This window comes from Somniosus microcephalus, chromosome 2, assembly GCF_052327205.1.
Source record: "Somniosus microcephalus isolate GS21.2 chromosome 2, FLI_Smic_1.0, whole genome shotgun sequence".
Classification (NCBI taxonomy): Eukaryota; Metazoa; Chordata; class Chondrichthyes; order Squaliformes; family Somniosidae; genus Somniosus; species Somniosus microcephalus.
Window position 1 is genome coordinate 152742715 of NC_140988.1, and position 19363 is coordinate 152762077.

Here is a 19363-nt window from a genome sequence, read left to right on the forward strand (position 1 = left end):
TGGCTATCCTTTTTAAAATTATTTTGTTGCAAATATATAGGAGTTAAGGCCTTCGATCCTGGTATAAATGCCAGGATCTGCACCCTGGTGACCTTTGACACCAACTCTACCAAAGATCATAGGGCCAAGGGGAGGTCACCTCATTATAATACCTCAGGTGCATCTTACATGCTTACCATGGTGGAGAGGCCAATCAGGAGTTCTGGCAAGAGGCCCCAGCCCTCTCTCTTGCACCCCGCCTGCCCCCCCCCAGAAAGAAAGCACAACTGTCCTCTCAGCCCCCTTTATAAAGGAGCTAAAATTCCCTGAAAATATTTACGCTGTCTTCAGGAGTTCAGAGCATGATCCAAGCCTGGACCTCCATCTGAGCCCTTCATCCACCCTTGTACACCTGCTTCTGCTCGGTGTACCGGCCACCATTGCGCTGCTTGGCAATCAACCAATCAACATGCTTTGCACCCCGCTGACACTTTGCCCTATGGAGACTGTTACAATTTTCTGATCTGCCTTGGATATTCTCTCGAATTCAGCATTACGGATCATTCCTGTAAGCATTCCCTGTGCCTTAAGTTCAGGAGTGCAGTCGTATTGCCCAATGTTTAATCATACGGAAGCGTAACCAAGGGGTATAACAGAAGTATCACCTTGTTCATCATGGGCAGCAGTGCAACATGGACGGTATCGTATCAGCTGCCTGTTATACTTCCTGCCTGGTATTCAGTTCCATTTATTTCACAAGAACTGAATATCAAGCGAGGCATATAACAGGCAGCCAATGCGAAAACACCTGTTCGGCGCTGACACCCAAGACAGATTTCTACTCCCCTATCTTTTATACATGCCCTCGTGTCCCTCTCCGATCTTTCAGTAGGCGGATTGGAACACACCAGTGAAATGAGGCCAGATACAAATTGTTAAGCTGCTTTATTTTACAGCTAGCAAGTGAATCTACAAAGTAACAGCTATAATCACTTATTCCACTTAGCTTCAACCCCTTCCTCATGAATAAGAAATATAATAAACCATACTACCTTGCCCTCAGTTAGGGGGCTGATTAATACTTGCTTTGATCAGTCTCGCACTCAAACAGGCTAATGAATACCCCTGCCCCTCCCTCCCGGAACAACGATAGGGTTCCCCTTGTCCTCACCTTTCACCCCACCAGCCTCCACATTCAACAAATCATCCTCCGCCATTTCCGTTACCTCCAAAGTGATCCCACCACCAAACGCATCTTCCCCTCCCCTCCCCTTTCAGCATTCCGTAGGGACTGCTCTCTCCGAGACACCCTAGTCCACTCCTCTATCACCCCAAACAGCCCTTCCCCTTCGCCTGGCACCTTCCCGTGCAAGCGCAGGAGATGTAACACCTGCCCTTATATCTCCCCCCTTCCCACTGTCCAGGGCCCCAAACACCCCTTCCAGGTGAAACAGCGATTTACTTGTACTTCTTGCAATCTAGTATACTGTATTCGCTGCTCACGATGCGGTCTCCTCTACATTGGGGAGACCAAACGCAGATTGGGTGACCGCTTTGCGGAACACCTCCGTTCAGTCCGTAAGGGTGACCCCGAGCTTCCGGTCGCCTGTCATTTTAATTCACCGCTCCATTCCCACTCGGACCTCACCGTCGTTGGCCTCTTGTATTGTTCCACGGAAGCTCAACGTAAACTCGAGGAACAGCACCTCATCTTCCGATTAGGCACTTTACAGCCTTCCGGACTCAATATCGAGTTCAACAATTTCAGATCATAACCTCGGCCCCATTACTTTTTTACTTATAATTTTTTCCACCCCTTTGTTTTGGGTCTTCCTTTCCCCCCCCCCCCCCCCTTTCCTTTTGTTTCTCTCTCCCACCTGGCAGCTGTCTCCTATCCTGCCAGTACACTTCACACCTAATCTCAGCTGTCTTTTGTCTCCACTGGCCTATTACCATCTCGTCTGGTTTCGAATACCTTTTATTGTCTCTTTTACTTCTTTTATTCGATCGCAGCCCTGCCTTCGATCTATTTTCTTTTCTTTCCAGTTTTGAAGAAGGGTTTCGACCCGAAATGTCAACTCAAATTTCTCTCCACGGATGTTGCCTGACCTGCTGAGTTTTTCCAGCAATTTCTGTTGTTATTTTTAATGAATATATCGACTTGGTTGGCATTGGTCTTACAATAAACTGCCTAGGCTTTTCTGGCCTTTCCCTAAGCAGACCATCCCCACTGACTGATTTTGAACAAGGGTTTCTATCCACCTTTTTTGTTACTTTTGACTACAAGAAGTGGGTGGACTGCAATGTTCACTTTAATTTTTTTTGGATGTGTGGCCCCATTAAATGGCTGTGCAGCCCATTCAAAATACTGTACATGTGCGGTTGTTCCTATTTAAAAGCCAGTGAGCCATCTGCGCAGGAGCTGCAGAGCGCTGCACGGCCACGCAACTTAAAGGGAACATTGGTGGACTGTCCTTCCAACTTCTTTCCCATTCAGTGATTCACCAGTAGGCCTGGCAATAAAACCAGCTACCTCCGCCTTATAAGAATGAGTTCTCAGAAGCCACCCCATGCAGGGTTCAAATTAAAAGATCAATTCAATGACAATGTGTGTGGATGTTTGGAGAATGCCTGTAATGAGGTAAGAAACCTAAATTTGCTTCTCATTGCTTCTGATATGGTCAGACCACTGGGAGATTTTCAGAGCCCCCATCCCCTACCCACACGAGGGTTTAGAATCATAGAATCTTACATGGACAGAAGGAGGCCCTTCGGCCCATTGTGCCTGTGCCGGCTCTTTGAAAATGCTGTTCAATTTAGTCCCACACCCCAACTTTTTCCCTACAACCCTGCAAATTAGTTTCCTTCAAATGCATGTCCAATTGCCTTTTAAAAGTTCCTTGGAATCTGATTCCACCTCTGTTTCAGGTAGTGCGATCCAGATCAGAATAACCCTCTATGTGAAATAATGGGCAGGATTTTCATTCAGGAGCCGGGTTGGAGGCGGGACCACAACTTTCGGGGTTGTAGTCCCGCCTCCATCAAGATGCGGCCAATCCACGCGATTTTAACTTGATTGACCTTGTTGAGCCCACCCAGCAGGCTCAGCAGGCCAATTAAGGGCCACCCGGCAACAGGTGACGTCACAGACTGAAATTTCATCTGTCAAGAGGTTTTAACAGATGAAATATCAGCGTTTCACAGCTGTTTGAAGCTGTCAAACACTGACAGTCTTACTTCTAACATGAGTCCTTCTCCACAGACTCAGTTAGAAATCTCTCCTGCACAGAAAGCTGCAGGCTGTCACTTTTGACAGTTCGCAGCCATTCTGCTTTCTGTGCCGGTGAGATGAGGGACTCCTGAGACCAAAAGGAAGAAAGGCTGAAAAGGTATGTAAAACTTATTTAATCACTTTAGACACACCAAACACACTTACCTTTGCACTCATGCACACATCACTCACCTGAACACTGACATCTCGACCCCTCCAAGTCCTTCAACCCGACGGCCCGCCTCGTTTAACTTGGCGTGGTTTGGAGTCGTCGGGAATCCCACACTTCAACCCTAAAAATAGGGATTAGGCTAAAAACTGCCTGTTAACAGGCAGTTAATTGGCACTAATCCCTTCCCGCCTCGGGTCGGCGGGTCCCAGTGCGGGTCGGGTGCCCGCCTCCTTTGAAACTGGCATGGAGGGGGGTTTGGGTGCGGGATGGGGTCGGGACCCCTGATTTCGGGATTTTAACCCCCCGCACGCCTCCAATCCCAACTCCACGGCCCAATGAAAATCCTGCCCAATGCCTCTTCATTTCCCCTCTGGTCCTTTGCCAATTATTTTAAATCTATGACCTCTGGTTACTGACCCACTTGTCAGAGGAAACAGTTTCTCCCTACTTGCTCTATCAAAATCCTTCATAGCTTGAATACCTCTATTAGGTCTCCCCCTAACCTTCTCTGCTCTCCACATAACTGAAGTCCCTCATTCATGGTATCATCCTCTTCTATACCCTCTCCAAGGCATTGACATCCTTCCTAAAGTGTGGTGCCCAGAATTGTACTCAATACCCCAGCTGAGGCCTAACCAGTAGTTTGTAAAGGTTGAGCATGACTTCCTTGTTTATGTATTCAACGCCCCTATTTACAAAGCCAAGTAAATAGGGGCTTTCTTAACCGCTTTATCAACTTGCCCTACCATCTTCAAGGATTTGTGAATATGCAGCCCAGGTCCTTCTGCTCTTGCACCCCCCTCAGAATAGTACCATTTAGATTATACTGCCTCTCCATGTTGTTTCTCCCAAAGTGCATCACTTCACATTTATCTGCTTTAAATTGCATCCACCACGTGTCTACCCATTTCACCAGTCTCTGTCCTCTTGAAGTCTGCTGCTATCCTGCTCACTATTTACTACATTGCTAAGTTTTGTATCATCTGTAAACTTAAATTGTACTCCCGATACCTAAGTCCAGGTAATTTATATATAACAAGACAGGTAATGGTCCTAATACTGACCCCTGGGGGACCCCACTGCATACTTCTCTCCAGTCAGAAAAATATCCGTTCACCACCACTCTCTGCCTCCTATCCCTTAGCCAATTATATACCCAAGTTACCACCATCCCTTTAATACCATGTGCTTCTATTTTGCTAACAAGTCTGTTATGAGGTGCTTTATCAAATGCCTTTTGAAAGTCCATATATACAACACTATACTACACTACCTTCATCAACCTTCTCTGTTACTTCATCAAAGAACTCACTCAGGTTAGTCAGGCACGGTTTGCCTTTAACAAATCCATGCTGGCTGTCCCTTATTAACCCATGCTTCTCCAAGTGAGAATTAATTTTGTCCTGAAATGTGCTATCCACGAAACTCTCAGCTTCCTGTATGCACTGTCGTGACGCCAGCCACCCCTCAAAGTCAGAGACTCTGAGCTTGAGCTCGAGCAGTTGCCGGCACTTCTTGCATATCTGGTTTTCCTGGACAAACAGGTCGCGATTTTGCTGGCGCTCAGAGGGCGGGTTCGGAGGTGGGTCAGCTGTTAAAGTCGCAATGATTGACGGCGGGTTGGAAACCTGCCGCGATCCAGCATCCGTGTGAGTTTCCAGAGCGTCGGGTCTGTGACTTCAGAACAGCGGGTGAGGGATTAAAGATACTTAACTCCTTGTTATGTGCTTGTTAATTGCTATTTTGACAGCCTTTTCCTATTTTCCCACATTTTCAACGGGTTTCATGACGTTCAGCGATCACGTCAGGTAAGTATGTCGGGAGTAGCAGCGAGCTGAATAGTTCACAGCTGCAACTGCAATATAAATGCTGAACTCTCACATCTGTTCTCTTTCAAATGTCAGAGGTTGGTGATTTCAGGATTTGGAAGACACATTTGATCTGTCTTGAGGCTGTAAGTGCGTGGTGTTAACTCTATATACACTGTCACCTCCTTGGAATCACCTCTCTCCCCATTGACTGAATGCTTATACCATCTCATCCTCAACTGCTATATATAACAGCAGAATGGGAGTCATCGTTGAAGCAGGGAGCTGCCTTTTGTCTCTCTGCAGACATCGTGGAGAGCCCCAGCACTCAGGAGCATCAATAACAACGTGAGATCTAATTGTGAAATGGCCCCTTAAATACACCGGCTGCAAGCGCGTCATCAGAGCAGCTCAGCAGACCGCACCTTGTGATCAGGGCGGGTAACGCGCACGGTGTGCTTAACAAGCCCAATCAACAGAAAATTGTGTCAGCAGACTGGCTGGAGCTGGGAGCGGGACCGGAACCCGCCGACTAACATTCCCGACGCCAACCCACCTCCAATCGGAAAATCCAGCCCACAGTGTGTTCTGGTGTTCCCACATGGCATAGGATGTGCATGAGATGGGCCCCAGCTGTCTTGTCATGTTAGCCAACAGTTATTTCAATTTGTTTGTTTAGCTTTAAGGCTATTTAACTGCTTAACTAACACTAAAACACTAATCATTTAAAACACTAACCAGTAAAAACTCTAACCAATAAACTTAAATACTTAAACTAACTTAACACTAATCAACAAATACTTATCCTAAATATTTATTTATAATTCCTCGGGTTCCCCTCGGCTGTGATGGTGACCACTCCACTCAACTTTTATGACACTGGCAGATTTCAGGCAATCGTGGGTGATCTCTGCCATATAAACCAGGCTGCATTATGGACATGTATCCATCAGGGGACTGGTGCACTTCATAGGAAAGCTGGAGAATTTGTCGACTTAGGCATCACAACAAAGCAGCACTAAGATAGAGTCATACTAAGGATAAGTAATCTCCTTCGTACCACCTGGAAGAAGGCGACACTTCAGGACTCACCTTGTGGAGTAAAGGTTACACTGTTGTACATGGGATTTTCACCAATCACTACTCCAATGGGTATGCAAATGAATTGACCCAGGAAACCCTTATGGAAATATCTCGTCGCACCACCGGCAGGTGCAATAGTGGTGCAAATCAGCACAAGGAAATTCACACCCCTGTTTCTTTAACAAAGCTTTTGTTGTGCCTGCCCCTTTAAGGTTGCTGCTGCCTTTAAGACCCAGCAAATGCCCAGACTTCCTCTTCTGTTTATGGCCTCTCCAATAGTGTACTCAATATGTGACTGATGCCCATCCACTGTATCCAAATTAGGGCCCAATGGAAGATGGCGTGCTCAAGTCAAAGGGCCCGGCAAAGTTCACTTCTGATGCACACTGCCGAATCTGTCACCAGAGCAAACCTGTACAGGAAAATCTGGGATTATTAAATGAATCATACGATGTTACACTTTATACTGCTGATACCAGTGTTTCCTTGGTATGAAATCAATGAGATATTATTATAGTGGTGTGAAACTAGTGTGGGGATTAAATATCTACACCGCTAATTTCCATGGGAGTTCTCCTGATTTCCTGCCATTACTTAGTTTTTCTGGGGTTTAAGCATGAAGGTGTGAAGGGAAATCAGGGAACCACTGCAGAAATCCTACCTCCAGAGCTTGCTGAAGTTCCTCAATAGTACAAACTTGGCAAAGTTAAAGGGGCATAAAGCTGTCAGGGCCAGAGTGGTCTCCTGGTCTAGTTTCAATCGCCTAAAGAGTTCGGAGAGGAATTTCCAGATTTTTTCCCCCTACTTTGGCCTGGGTTTTTAATCTGTTTTTTCGCCTCTCCCAGGAGGTTCCATGGCTTTCAGGTGGGGTGGGAAGTGTATATATTGTGATGCACAAGGCATCGCAGTTGTGTGAGACGGGCTGAATGGAGCAGTGGGTCTTCTCCTGTCCGCCATTGTATGTAAAAGGGAAAGAGCCCCAGCTCTTCAAGATGAGGCCTGGGTGCATGATCATGGCCGATGAACCAAATGCTCGTCCATGTTTTGTTTCTGTAATGTGTGCTATTTCAAATATTGTGAGCAGAGAGTGATTGAAGATATTAGGCTCAAACTAAGGGTAACAAAACAAAATTCATTATAAACTGGTGCCTCAAGTATGTCAGTGATGTTTTAGAAAATTAAGTGATAAGGAAACCCTTGATGTATCGATCAGCCATTCAGCATCAGACTACCTGCTCCTAACCAATGGGTACCAGGCAGTGCCCCACATCTTCACAAGGGAGTTGAGAAAACACTGCCCCTACTCTAAGCAAGTACTGCCAATGCTGCTCTACTTAACATACACAGAATGTCAGCTCCAGTTACAGACCATGCCTCTTTATTAATCATTTACCTACACATGATTACATTATTGTTTGCTGACTGGGAGCTCAAGGAGTGGGGGAGGCCTTACACTGGCCAGTTAATGTCAGTCCAAAGAAATAAGGTAATGAGGGAGAAAGAAAAGACCTTATGATTGTTTTCATGCATGTTTGCTTACAGATTCTCTCCCTGATTAGATTCTAATGATATAAAAGGTCTGTGTTTTTGACTAATGACTGCAGAGCAGGAAGACTGCAGGATTGCAAATTGAATGCACTCTCTCTCTTAAGGGTTAGTGGATTGGCACTACCTATGCATGCCAAAGAGATCATTAATTGCCTGCTGGAAAGCTACCGCATGTGACTGCAGCTGCAAGTCAAGTGAAAGTCAGTTCTCCTTTTGACCGAATATTTTCTGCCTCAGTTTCACTGCTGGAGGCAGCAAGTAACGCAGATAGACTGCAGAGCTGGAGCTATTTCTCACAGAGGGCTTTTAAGTCGTCCCTCTCGAAGATGTCTGCCACTACAGCGAGCACACTGATGGGATTTTCATGCTTGTCTTTGATGACTAATTGTTTGTGAACTACCACTTTTCATTTTTTTATGCCCTTTGAGCTTGATAATCACAGTGACTGTTCCAGTTTGAGGAATAGCCCATGTGGAAAACGTATGCAGCACAGACTAAATTCAACACTTTGCAATGCCTGAGAATAAGAATATCATATTCTGTACAACGAGTGCTTTGACATACCCCACTTTCCTCCCAAAAACTACCTACAGGAAAATTAAGCGATGTTTCAGCTTCAGAAAAGGTAAGTTTTGTTGGCGGGTGGGTCACATTTTGGATAATATCAGCAGTTACTTAAAAAGCTGTGAGGGCTGCCAGTGTGTCGGCTTGTACATATCGTATCAGTTGGGATTGAATGCTTCTGCTAGTGTAAAATTCTTCACAGTGTATGTAAAGGTGTCACATCACTTAGAAGTGTTTTCCTCTGTACTGTGGCAAACATACAGATAGTTTTACAAGAAGATTAGATTGGGCAATTAATTACTCAATAGTTAGTTGTGACCAACAATGAACTTTCCATCGCAGATTGTCAGTAGTTTCCCCTAGATCAGAACACATGGCTTTTCACATGCTCAAGTGAACACACACGTTGTATAACAAAGGTTTTATAAATCAGAAATGCGAAGTGCTGCCTTTGCTCTGATGGCCTAGTGTTGTTCGATCATTTAACTGGTGGTTTAACAATTGTGATTATATTTTCTAACACGATCATTTCTCTCCTAAATATCGTCTGTTTTGTCAGGTGTAAACTTCAACTGGAAATATTTGCTATCGGGTAAGCTGTTCTCATTTTGTTTGCGATTGAACAGGTATCTTTGGCCAACGGCTTGAAGACACTGTACGGTATGAGCGCAGGTATGGGACACGCATAGCACCAATGCTTGTGGAGCAGTGTGCAGACTTCATCCGCCAGAGAGGACTGAAGGAAGAGGGTCTATTCCGGCTACCTGGTCAGGCCAATCTAGTGAAGGAGTTACAGGAGGCCTTCGACTGCGGTGAGAAGCCATTGTTTGACAGGTAAGGATTGTGACATTCTGTTTGTAGATGTGGTACTTAGTGTTTTGGAACGATTTTTAAAAAAGACATATATAATTTCTGAATGTCTGGTTGAATGAGTTTTATAAACTATTTCTTATACTCCAAATGGATACCATTGATTCAGTTTTGCCACACATATTTGATATAGTGGAAACTGTGTTTTTAGCTGTAACCATATTACACGTTTAAGAAAATCTTGGACCCCAATTTGTATTGTTATTTATCAGTACATGTGATACCAATATAGACCTTGGAATCAAACATTGGACTTTTCATTTCATTGTTTTGAATATTATACAACAGTTACATTCCATAAATTAAACATTTATCAGTTTAAATTAGGATTAGCATTTTCGTTACAAGCATATTATTCAAGCTAGATAGTTTGTTTTGGTAAAAGAAGTGATTGAGGGACATAAGAAATATCGTATGATATTTTTTGAACTCTGGTATTGGCCTAATGTGCTGCTGTGGTCTTTTCCAGTACTGTACATTATTATCTTCCTAAACATTTTTGTTGCAAGCTGAATGACTAATAAATATATGAGTACTTGAGAAACCTTTCTAAACCCATAAACATTGTGTTGAACCTGTGTTGTAATTGTATAGGAGATTATAAATGAGAAGATGATGCTGACTTTCCATTAGGCTAGATGTGAATGCTCTCAGAGCTGTTTTTTTAACCATTTTGTAAGGCATTCAATCCCCTCCCCTATAAGTATTGTGCTAATTTCCATACCTCATTAAAACATCTAATGTAGTGAAGCATGAAAAAGGCTTCAGACTGATTTGATGCACGGGCAGGATATGATGAAATCCATTCAATCTGAGAATGCAGGTTCCCTTCTGACCCATCTAATTATCTTATTGTTAATCATTCACAAACCATCTTACTCCAACAGCAAAATACTTTTTAACCGTGCATTTAAATACTGCAAAGAATTTGCTCACAGATTCCAGAATAAAAACGATATGAAGTTACAATACTTATGTTCTCAAACCCAGAATCAAGGCTGTAATTTCTAGTGCTGGCTTTGGCCAAATGATTGTTACCGCAGATTTGGAAAAGTAAGGAAAGCTGTATTGTCCGAGCTTGGCAAAGTTGGAACAATAGCTTTGAGGCACAGAAGCAGATTGAAGATATATAAACCAGTCTAATCAAATGTGGAAGGCAGTTAAGAGAAAGGAAACGAGGGAGGATCCGTAGAAGCAATCAGTGCAAATACACACGGGAGCTTGGCAATAGATGAAAAAATTGTTGGAGCTTAGGACAAGATGGTTGGCCAAACTAGATAAACAATTCAATAAAGAAGAAAATCAATAATGCTGACAGAAAATGGCTTCTAATTTCATAAGTGAGTTAGTAATATACTCAGCTGGAAGATACTGGGGGGGGCGGGGGGGGGGAAAGAGTTACGATCAAAACATTTCTTGAATGTGATTAATTGTACATTAATTAAGTAAATCATATTGTGATGAAATAAATAAGCAAAAATTAATTGAAATATTAATAAAAAAAACAAGTTGACTTCAAGCCCAAACTGCAAAATGGATTACCATGGCTACCAACATGATGACACATTTGTTATTTGATCATGAATAATTGTACATTGTGAATAACATGTACCTAATACCACTTCTTGGCCTAAAAATTCAATACCGCTAAAAAACAGGCACGGGCACTGCGATGTGATATGCCCGCGCCCTTTCAAAAAGCGTAGGCACCACGTCAACTTCATGCTACCTGCTAATGATAATGATTTCAGCGCACTAACCCTAGCGCTGAACACGCTGCTGACAGGCTGTGCACTCAGCAGGGGGCCACAGTTCACACTGTTCGTGCGAGGCTAGCTTTACATAAAGCTAGCCTGCAACACTTAAACGTGAGCTGCCTTCTGCATATCAAAAATTGTAAAAGTGCTTCAGCACTAATACAAATGGCTCAACAGGCCAGGGAAAGCACAGCCAGGGTCTCAGACGCAGCACTCGAGCTTTGTGCAGAGGGTGAATATTGGAAGAGTGGTCTACCCACAGTGGGCCAGTAGGCCCTCCAGAGAGGAGGATGTGGGACCAGATCACCAAGGCGGTCACTGCCAGCAGTGTCGCCGCCCAGGACCTGGCTCCAGTTCCCAAAGAGGTTTCATAACCTCAGCCGAGTGGTCAAGGTCAGTGAATGCATCTTTAAAAGCTGTCTCCTACCAACTGCACCACTTCCTCACACACTGCTCAATGCACGACCATCCCCCACTGCCCACATCACTCACCTACCAACAATCTTTACCAAACACGATTCATAAAATGGTTACTGCAGAGAATGCGGCCATTCGGCCCCTCAAGCCCATGCCGGCTCTCTGTAAGAGTACTTCAGCTAGTCCCACTCCCCCGCCCTTTCCCCGTAGCCCTGCAATTTTTTTTCCCCTCTGGTACTTATCCAATTCCGTTTTGAAAGCCACGATTGAGTCTGCCTCCACCACCCTCTCAGGCAGTGCATTCCAGATCCTAACCACTCACTGTAAAAAAGTTTTTTCTCATGTCGCCTTTTGTTCTTCTGCCAATCACCTTAAATCTGTGTCCTCAGGTTCTCAACCCTTCTGCCAATGGGAACAGTTTCTCTCTATCTACCCTGTCTAGACCCCTCATGATTTTGAACACCTCTATCAAATTTCCTTTCAACCTTCTCTGCTCAAAGGAGAACAACCCCAGCTTCTCCAGTCTATCCACGTAACTGAAGTCCCTCATCCCTGGAATCATTCTCATAAATCTTTTCTGCACCCTCTCTAAGGCCTTCACATCCTTCCTAAATTGCAGTGCCCAGAATTGGACGCAATACTCCAGTTGAGGCCGAACCAGTGTTTTATAAAGGTTCATCATAACTTCCTTGCTTTTGTACTCAATACCTCTATTTATGAAGCCCAGTATCCTGTAGGCTTTTTAAACCACTTTCTCAACCTGCCCTGCCACCTTCAATTATTTGTGCACATAAACCCCCAGGTCTCTCTGTTCATGCACCCTCTTTAGGATTGTACCCTTTAGTTTATATTGCCTCTCCTGGTTCTTCCTACCAAAATGTATCACTTCGCATTTTCTGTGTTAAGTTTTATCTGCCACGTGTCTGCCCATTCCACCAGCCTGTCTATGTCCTCTTGAAGTCTATCATTATCCTCCTCACTGTTCACTATACCTCCAAAGTTTGTGTCATCTGCAGATTTTGAAATTGTGCCCTATACACCCAAGTCCAAGTCATTAATATATTTCAAGAAAAGCAGTGGTCCTAGTACCAACTCCTGGGGAACACCACTGTATACCTTCCTCCAATCCAAAAAACAACTGTTCACCACTACTCTCTGTTTCCAGTCACTTAGCCAATTTCGTATCCCTGCTGCCACTGTCCCTTTTATGCCATGGGCTTCAACTTTGCAGGTAAGCCTATTATGTGGCACTTTATCATATGCCTTTTGGAAGTCCATATATACCACGTCAACCGCATTGCCCTCATCAACCCTCTCTGTTACCTCATCAAAAAATTCGATCAAGTTAGTTAAACATGATTTGCCTTTAACAAATTCGTACTGGCTTTCCTTAATTAATCCACACTTGTCTAAGTAACTGTTAACTTTGTCCCTAATTATCGTTTCCAAAAGCTTCCCCACTACCGAGGTTAAACTGACTGGAATGTAGTTGCTGGGTTTATCCTTATACCTTTTTTTGAACAAGGGTGTAACATTTACAATTCTCCAGTCCTCTGGCACCACCCCTGTATCCAAGGAGGATTGGAAGATTATGGCTAGTATCTCCCCAATTTCCACCTTTACTTCCCTCAGCATCCTAGGATGCATCCCATCCGGTCCTGGTGACTTATCAACTTTAAGTACAGACAGCCTTTCTAGTACCTCCTCTTTATCAATTTTTATTCCATCCAATATCTCCACTACCTCCTCTTTCACTATGACTTTGGCAGAATCTTCTTCCTTGGTGATGACAGATACAAAGTACTCATTTAGTACCTCAGCCATGCCCTCTGCCTCCATGTGTAGGTCTGCTTTTTGCTCCCTAAATCGGTCCCACCCCTCCTCTTACTACCCGTTTATTATTTATATGCCTATAGAAGACCTTTGGATTCCCTTTTATGTTAGCTGCCAGTCTATTCTTATACTCTCTCTTTGCCCATCCTATTTTCTTTTTCACTTCCCCTCTAAACTTTCTATATTCAGCCTGATTCTCACTTGTATTCTCAACCTGACATCTGTCATACGTGCCCTTTTTCTGCTTCATCTTACTCTCTATTTCTTTCGTCATCCAGGGAGCACTGGCTTTAGTTGCTCTATCGTTCTCCCTCGTGGGACTGTACCCGAACCATCTCCTCTTTAAAGACAGCCCATTGTTCGATTACAGTTTTGCCTGCCAATCTTTGATTCCAATTTACCCGGGCCAGATCCATTCTCAACCCACTGAAATTTGCCTTCCTCCAATTAAGTTTTTTTGCTCCCTGTCCTTTTCCAAAGCTAATCTAAACCTTATGATGCTATGATCACTGTTCCCTAAATGTTCCCTTACGGACACTTGTTCCACTTGACCCACCTCATTCCCCAGAACCAGATCCAGCAATGCCTCCTTCATCATTGGGCCGGAAACGTACTGATCAAGAAAGTCCTCCTGAACACACTTCAGAAATTCTTCCCCCTCTCTGCCCTTTACACTATTATTATCCCAGTTTATATTAGGATAATTGGAGTCCCCCATTATCACTACGCTATAGTTCTTGCATCTCTCTGTAATTTCTCTGCAAATTTGCTCCTCTATATCTTTCCCACTAGTTGGTGGCCTATAGAATACACCTAGTAGTGTAATGGCACTGCTATTATTTCTTAACTCTAACCAAATAGTTTCTGTCCTTGACCCCTCCAGGACATCCTCTCTCTCCAGCACAGTAATATTCTCCTTAACCAATACTGCCACCCCACCTCCTTTCTTTCCTTCCCTATCTTTCCAGAGCACCTTATATCCAGGAATATTTAAAACCTAATCCAGCCCTTTTTTGAGCCAGGTCTCGTTATTGCCACGACATCATATTCCCATGTGGCTATTTGTGCCTGCAGTTCACCAATCTTATTTACCAAGCTTCGTGCGTATACACACGTGCACTGTAAACCTATCTTAGACCTCCTTGTATTCTCTCTTAGTCTGACCCCACCTAATACCGTACTATTTCTTACTCTAGTGTTATCTGTCTCTCCCAATCCTTTGTGCACTTTGTTTCTCCATTCTAATGCTGCATCCTGGTGCCCATCCCCCTGCCAAATTAGTTTAAACCCTCCCCAACAGCACTAGCAAACCATCGCATACCCCCCCCCATCCCCCGCCCCGGTGAGGACATTGGTTCCAGCTCTGTTGAGGTGCAATCCGTCCGGCCTGTACAGGCCCCACCTCCCCCGAACCGGTCCCAATGCCCCAGGAATCTGAAGCCCTCCCTCACCATCTCTTCAGCCACGCATTCATCTGCTCTATCCTTCTATTTCTATATGCACTAGCTCGTGGCACAGGGAGTAATCCAGAGATTACTATCTTTGAGGTCCTGCTTTTTAATCTCTTTCCTAGCTCCCTAAAATCTGCCTGCAGGACCTAATTCCTTTTTCTACCTATGTCGTTGGTACGGATATGGACCACGACCTTTGGCTGTTCACCCTCCCCCCTCAGAATGTTCTGCAGCCGCTCAGTGACATCCTTGACCCTGGCACCAGGGAGGCAACATACCATCTTGGAATCACGCCAGCGGCCGCAGAAACGCCCATCTGTTCCCCTAACTATCGAATCCCCTACCACTATTGCCTTCCCAATCTTCCTCCTCCCCCCCAGTATAGCTGAGCCACCCGTGGTGCCATGGACTTGGCTCTGGCTGTATTCCCCAGAGGAACCATCACCCTCACCAGTATTCAGTACTGAATACTGGTTGAAGAGCGAGATGCACTCAGGGGACTCCTGCACTACCTGCCTGGTTATCCTTGTCTGCCTGATGGTCACCCAGTCCCTCTCTGCCTGCACACTCTTACGCTGCGGGGTGACCACCTCCTGAAACGTGCTGTCCACATAGCTCTCAGCCTCGTGGATGCACCGCAGTGACGCCAGCTGCTGCTCAAGCTTCGAAACCCGGAGCAATGTTGTTCGTTGGTATGATTGCACTAGGATAAGGGTGAGTGTGAGGGGTGGCTAATGAGATGGGGAAGTGATAATGTAGATAGAGAGGGATGGGTGGGGGTGCAAGGTAAGTTGGTGTGAGTAAGGATGTGCAGGAGTAGGGTAGGGAAGGCAGAGTGATGGGGATGTGATGAGTGGCACAGCAGGGTGAGGTTAAATGTGGCTTTGCAGTAATGTTTCGTGATCTACTGAGATCATTGAAAGAGTTGCGCCACTGCAGCCTGGTCCTCCTGACGACATCCCTGCTTGTGTCTTCCTGTGCAATGTGCAACCAGGCTGCATTGGTCTTCTGGAGAGTTCTCTTCCACCCATTGGAAGGGAAGAGAACCTCCCTACACGCTGTGACTCCCTCCATAAACATATGGAGGGTGTCATGGGAGAGCCTGGGTGCAGCCGTGCCCCTCTGTGCAGTGATTATCAGTGTTTGCAGCACCTCAATGCTGTAGAACACTGACAGCACGAATGTCAAAATCAATTTGCGCATGGTCCCTTTAAGGAAAGTGGCTGATGACAAGTTATCTAATGACGTCATCAGACCCGCTTCCTTCAATTGGCTGCAGCATGGCTGGTGGAAGGCTGCTGGCTTTCAGTGGGGTACACTGCAGATGGCCTTACAGGACAAACTCGAGGAGCTGGTGGCTGGGCATGTGAAATGGAGTGACGGTGTTTCTTATTATTATTCACACTCCTCTCCCTCTTCTTGGTCCTGGGTAGATTGGATTTCTTGGGTGTCTGAAATGAGGAAGGTACTGACGAGCACTGCACAGAGGTGCACGGCTGCACCCAGGCTCTCCATGACTCCAGGCACAAACAGTTCCAATTTCCCAGCCCTTATCTTTACAATGTGACATTGTATAATGCTGTTTTCAGACTGATATGTACCAGTAGTCTGGATTGCTTTGGGCCAGCCTGGCTGTACTGTGCTTGGTACTGAAGGAGACTAAAACAAACCACTCCAATTTACTTCCATAAGTAAACACAGAACATTATCTCCAATTGAAAATGCGTTACCAGGAGAGACAAATGGGCCTAAATTCATTAGCGGCCCAAACAGAGTGCGATACTGGTGTCGCGAGGCAGATCGGAGAGGACCAAACTAAATTTGTCCTTGGGCCTCATTACCATAATTCAGGTGAGCTGCAGGCACCAATCAGGTGCCTCGACACAGCTCGCCTATCCGGGCCTTATTAATTTTGGCAGCCGCCAAGGCTCAAGGGTAGGCCTGTGAGAAAGAGGTGAGGCCATCGGTAGCAACCTGCACTTATTTTATAGATCCAGGTGGAGCACTCCTGCTGCTTCCGACTCCACAAAAAAACAAAATTACCAAGTTTTGAAGCCTTTTTTTGATCAGCCTGCAGCAGTCCCTTTAAGAACCGTTGGTTAGGCAGCTCAAGAACCAGAAATATTAGTCAGAGCTGACTAGTCTTAATGAGTTGGGGAGTTCAGTCTGAAAGGAGTGCAGGAGCTTCCTTTCAATGTTGAAATGAGGCCTGCACTCATTTCTGGCGGCCACCAGGTCTGCCTAAAAATAGGCCCCGACCAACTTAGCAGTGTCCCAAATGCCCATACCGATTGAGCATGTGCCTCTGCCCTACTAAATTGGTTATTGTACCTGTTTTATGATTTTAAATCCGGCGTAACGATATTGAATGTAGGTGCCAATGTCACTTTGATGCATGCATGTTTGATGTCAGGGCATAAACACATAAATGTGCTGTTCGATCATGATTTGCAAAGCCTAAGGCAGTTCACACAATTATCTGTTATATCAGTGTTACAAAGTTCTTACTATAATTTGACCAACTCTCAAATTAAACGAACCACACAATTCTAAACACTGAGTCTGATCCAATTTCAACCCAACTTGGTTCCAAAAAGGCAGTCTACACACAGCAAGAGAGACATTTACAACATCATTAATCCAATCAAAGAATGAAAGTTGGCTATAATTGTAGTATCATGTGACTCATTACGTGTGTGCATCAGTTGCAAATAAATGAGCCACCGCTTCTAATGGTCGCAATGTTGCCTCTTCTAATTCGCATTTCTAACTGCCTCTTGTAACTCTCCAGTGCCCCCACTGTTGAGATTATATAACTGTTAAGTGATTTTTGCCAATTTAAAAGAGGCATCTAGCATAATTGTGTAATCACATGAGATCATAGAGAGAGATGAAAACACAACAGTAGAAATGAGCTCAGAAATTCCCACATTTATCAATATTTTTAACACGCTCATGCCAAGTGTTAACCTTAGCTCAGTGGTGGTAGTATTCTTGCCTCTGTGAGTAAATCATGAGTTCAAGCTCCATTCCGGAGACTTAAGACTTCAGTGACATACTGAGGGAGTGCTGCATTGTCAGAGGTGTTGTCTTTCAGGTATGATATTAAGCTGAGACCAGTGTTCCCTGTAAGGTGCGCACCGCTTGGCTGCCCACTAGCGAGAGACATAAAAACAGATTGTAAAAGCTTCTATAGGTATGTAAAAAAGAAAAGATTAGCGAAAGTAAATGTGGGTCCCTTACAGGCTGAGACAGGAGAAATTATAATGGGGAATAAGGAAATGGCAGAGAAATTAAACAAATACTCTGGGCTGGATTTTGCCAGGCCCGAGGAGGCGTGTTTGGAGGCGTGTGAGGTGGGAAAGTTGCAAAAAAACGGCGGGCGGCTCTGATCCCGCCTCCAGCCCACCTCTGAGCAATTTTCCCAAAAGCGGGCTTTCAGACTTTGTTTCGATCCCGCCTCCAAGAGGCAAGATAGGTCCTTAAGGCCCTTAACAAGCACTTAAGTGCCTCTATAATGCCATTTTGAGAGGCCTTTCTAAGCTTAACACATTTCCCCCGTGCTGCACATCTCCTCTGGAACATGGCAGTTAATCCTGGCGGGCTCACAAGTGGATTGCTTACTAACAGCTGCAGCTCTACCATTAAAAAGGAGTTTTCAACAATGATCATTTGCAGGTGGCAGAACTTTGATTTCTCAGGTCTGGGAAAACTTTTAGCAGGCCTACTCATTGTGGAAGTTTTGAAGCTGAGATCTATCTCCAGTGTGACCTCCTGGGAAACCCCTCTCCCCACCTTGACTGAGCGCTTCCTCAACTGAGGTATATACCTGCAGCATGGGAACCATTTATTTCCTTTCCTCCTGGACATCAGATTCGGAAGAAGACCAGCAACGGCAGCAGCAGAACCCGGAACAACAGCAGGACCAACAACAGGAGCGCCAACCTGCTGCTCACCCACCTGAAGCTGCACAGGCCAGAAGGCGCCAGCACATGGAAGCACGTCGCTGCAGGAGATACCCCCAAAACAGGGTTTACAGACAGAGGATGAGCTACCTCAACATGACTGAGCAGCAGTGCCAAAGGAGGCTCAGACTTTCGCGAGAAGTAGTGGGTGACATCTGCGCAATGCTGCAGCAAGACCTGGAGCCCAGAGGAGTGGATGGACACCCCTTACCAGTGGCCGTCAAAGTCACCACCACACTCAACTTTTTTGCTTCAGGTTCATTCCAGGGATCAACAGGGAGGTACTGGAGGACAGCTAACGTAGTACCATTATTCAAGAAGGGTAGTAGGGATAAACCAGGGAATTACAGACCAGTGAGCCTAACATCAGTGGTAGGGAAATTATTGGAAAACATTCTGAGGGACAGAATTAGTCTCCACTTGGAGAGGCATGGATTAATCAAGGATAGTCAGCATGGCTTTGTCAGGGGGAGATCATGTCTAACTAATTTGATTGAATTTTTCAAGAGGGTGACTAGGTGTGTGGATGAGGGTAGTGCAGTTGATGTAGTCTACATGGACTTCAGTAAGACAAAGTCCCACATGGGAGATTGGTCAAGAAGGTAAGAGCCCATGGGCTCTAGGGCAATTTGGCACATTGGATCC

General features: G+C 45.1%; 1 protein-coding gene across 7 annotated transcripts in view; it reads left to right on the forward strand.

The window, feature by feature from the left end:
* The window catches only part of arhgap24 (Rho GTPase activating protein 24), a 730398-nt gene that overhangs the window by 634168 nt on the left and 76867 nt on the right, over positions 1 to 19363 (forward strand). For 6 of the 7 annotated variants that reach the window (XM_085963615.1, XM_085963657.1, XM_085963627.1 and 3 more), the window contains one exon: positions 9052 to 9259. In XM_085963615.1, coding sequence (XP_085819741.1) covers positions 9052 to 9259 — 208 coding nt within the window. Of the gene's footprint in view, positions 1 to 8009; positions 8487 to 9051; positions 9260 to 19363 lie in introns of those variants that run through there. The other variant, XM_085963642.1, reaches the window with a different exon arrangement.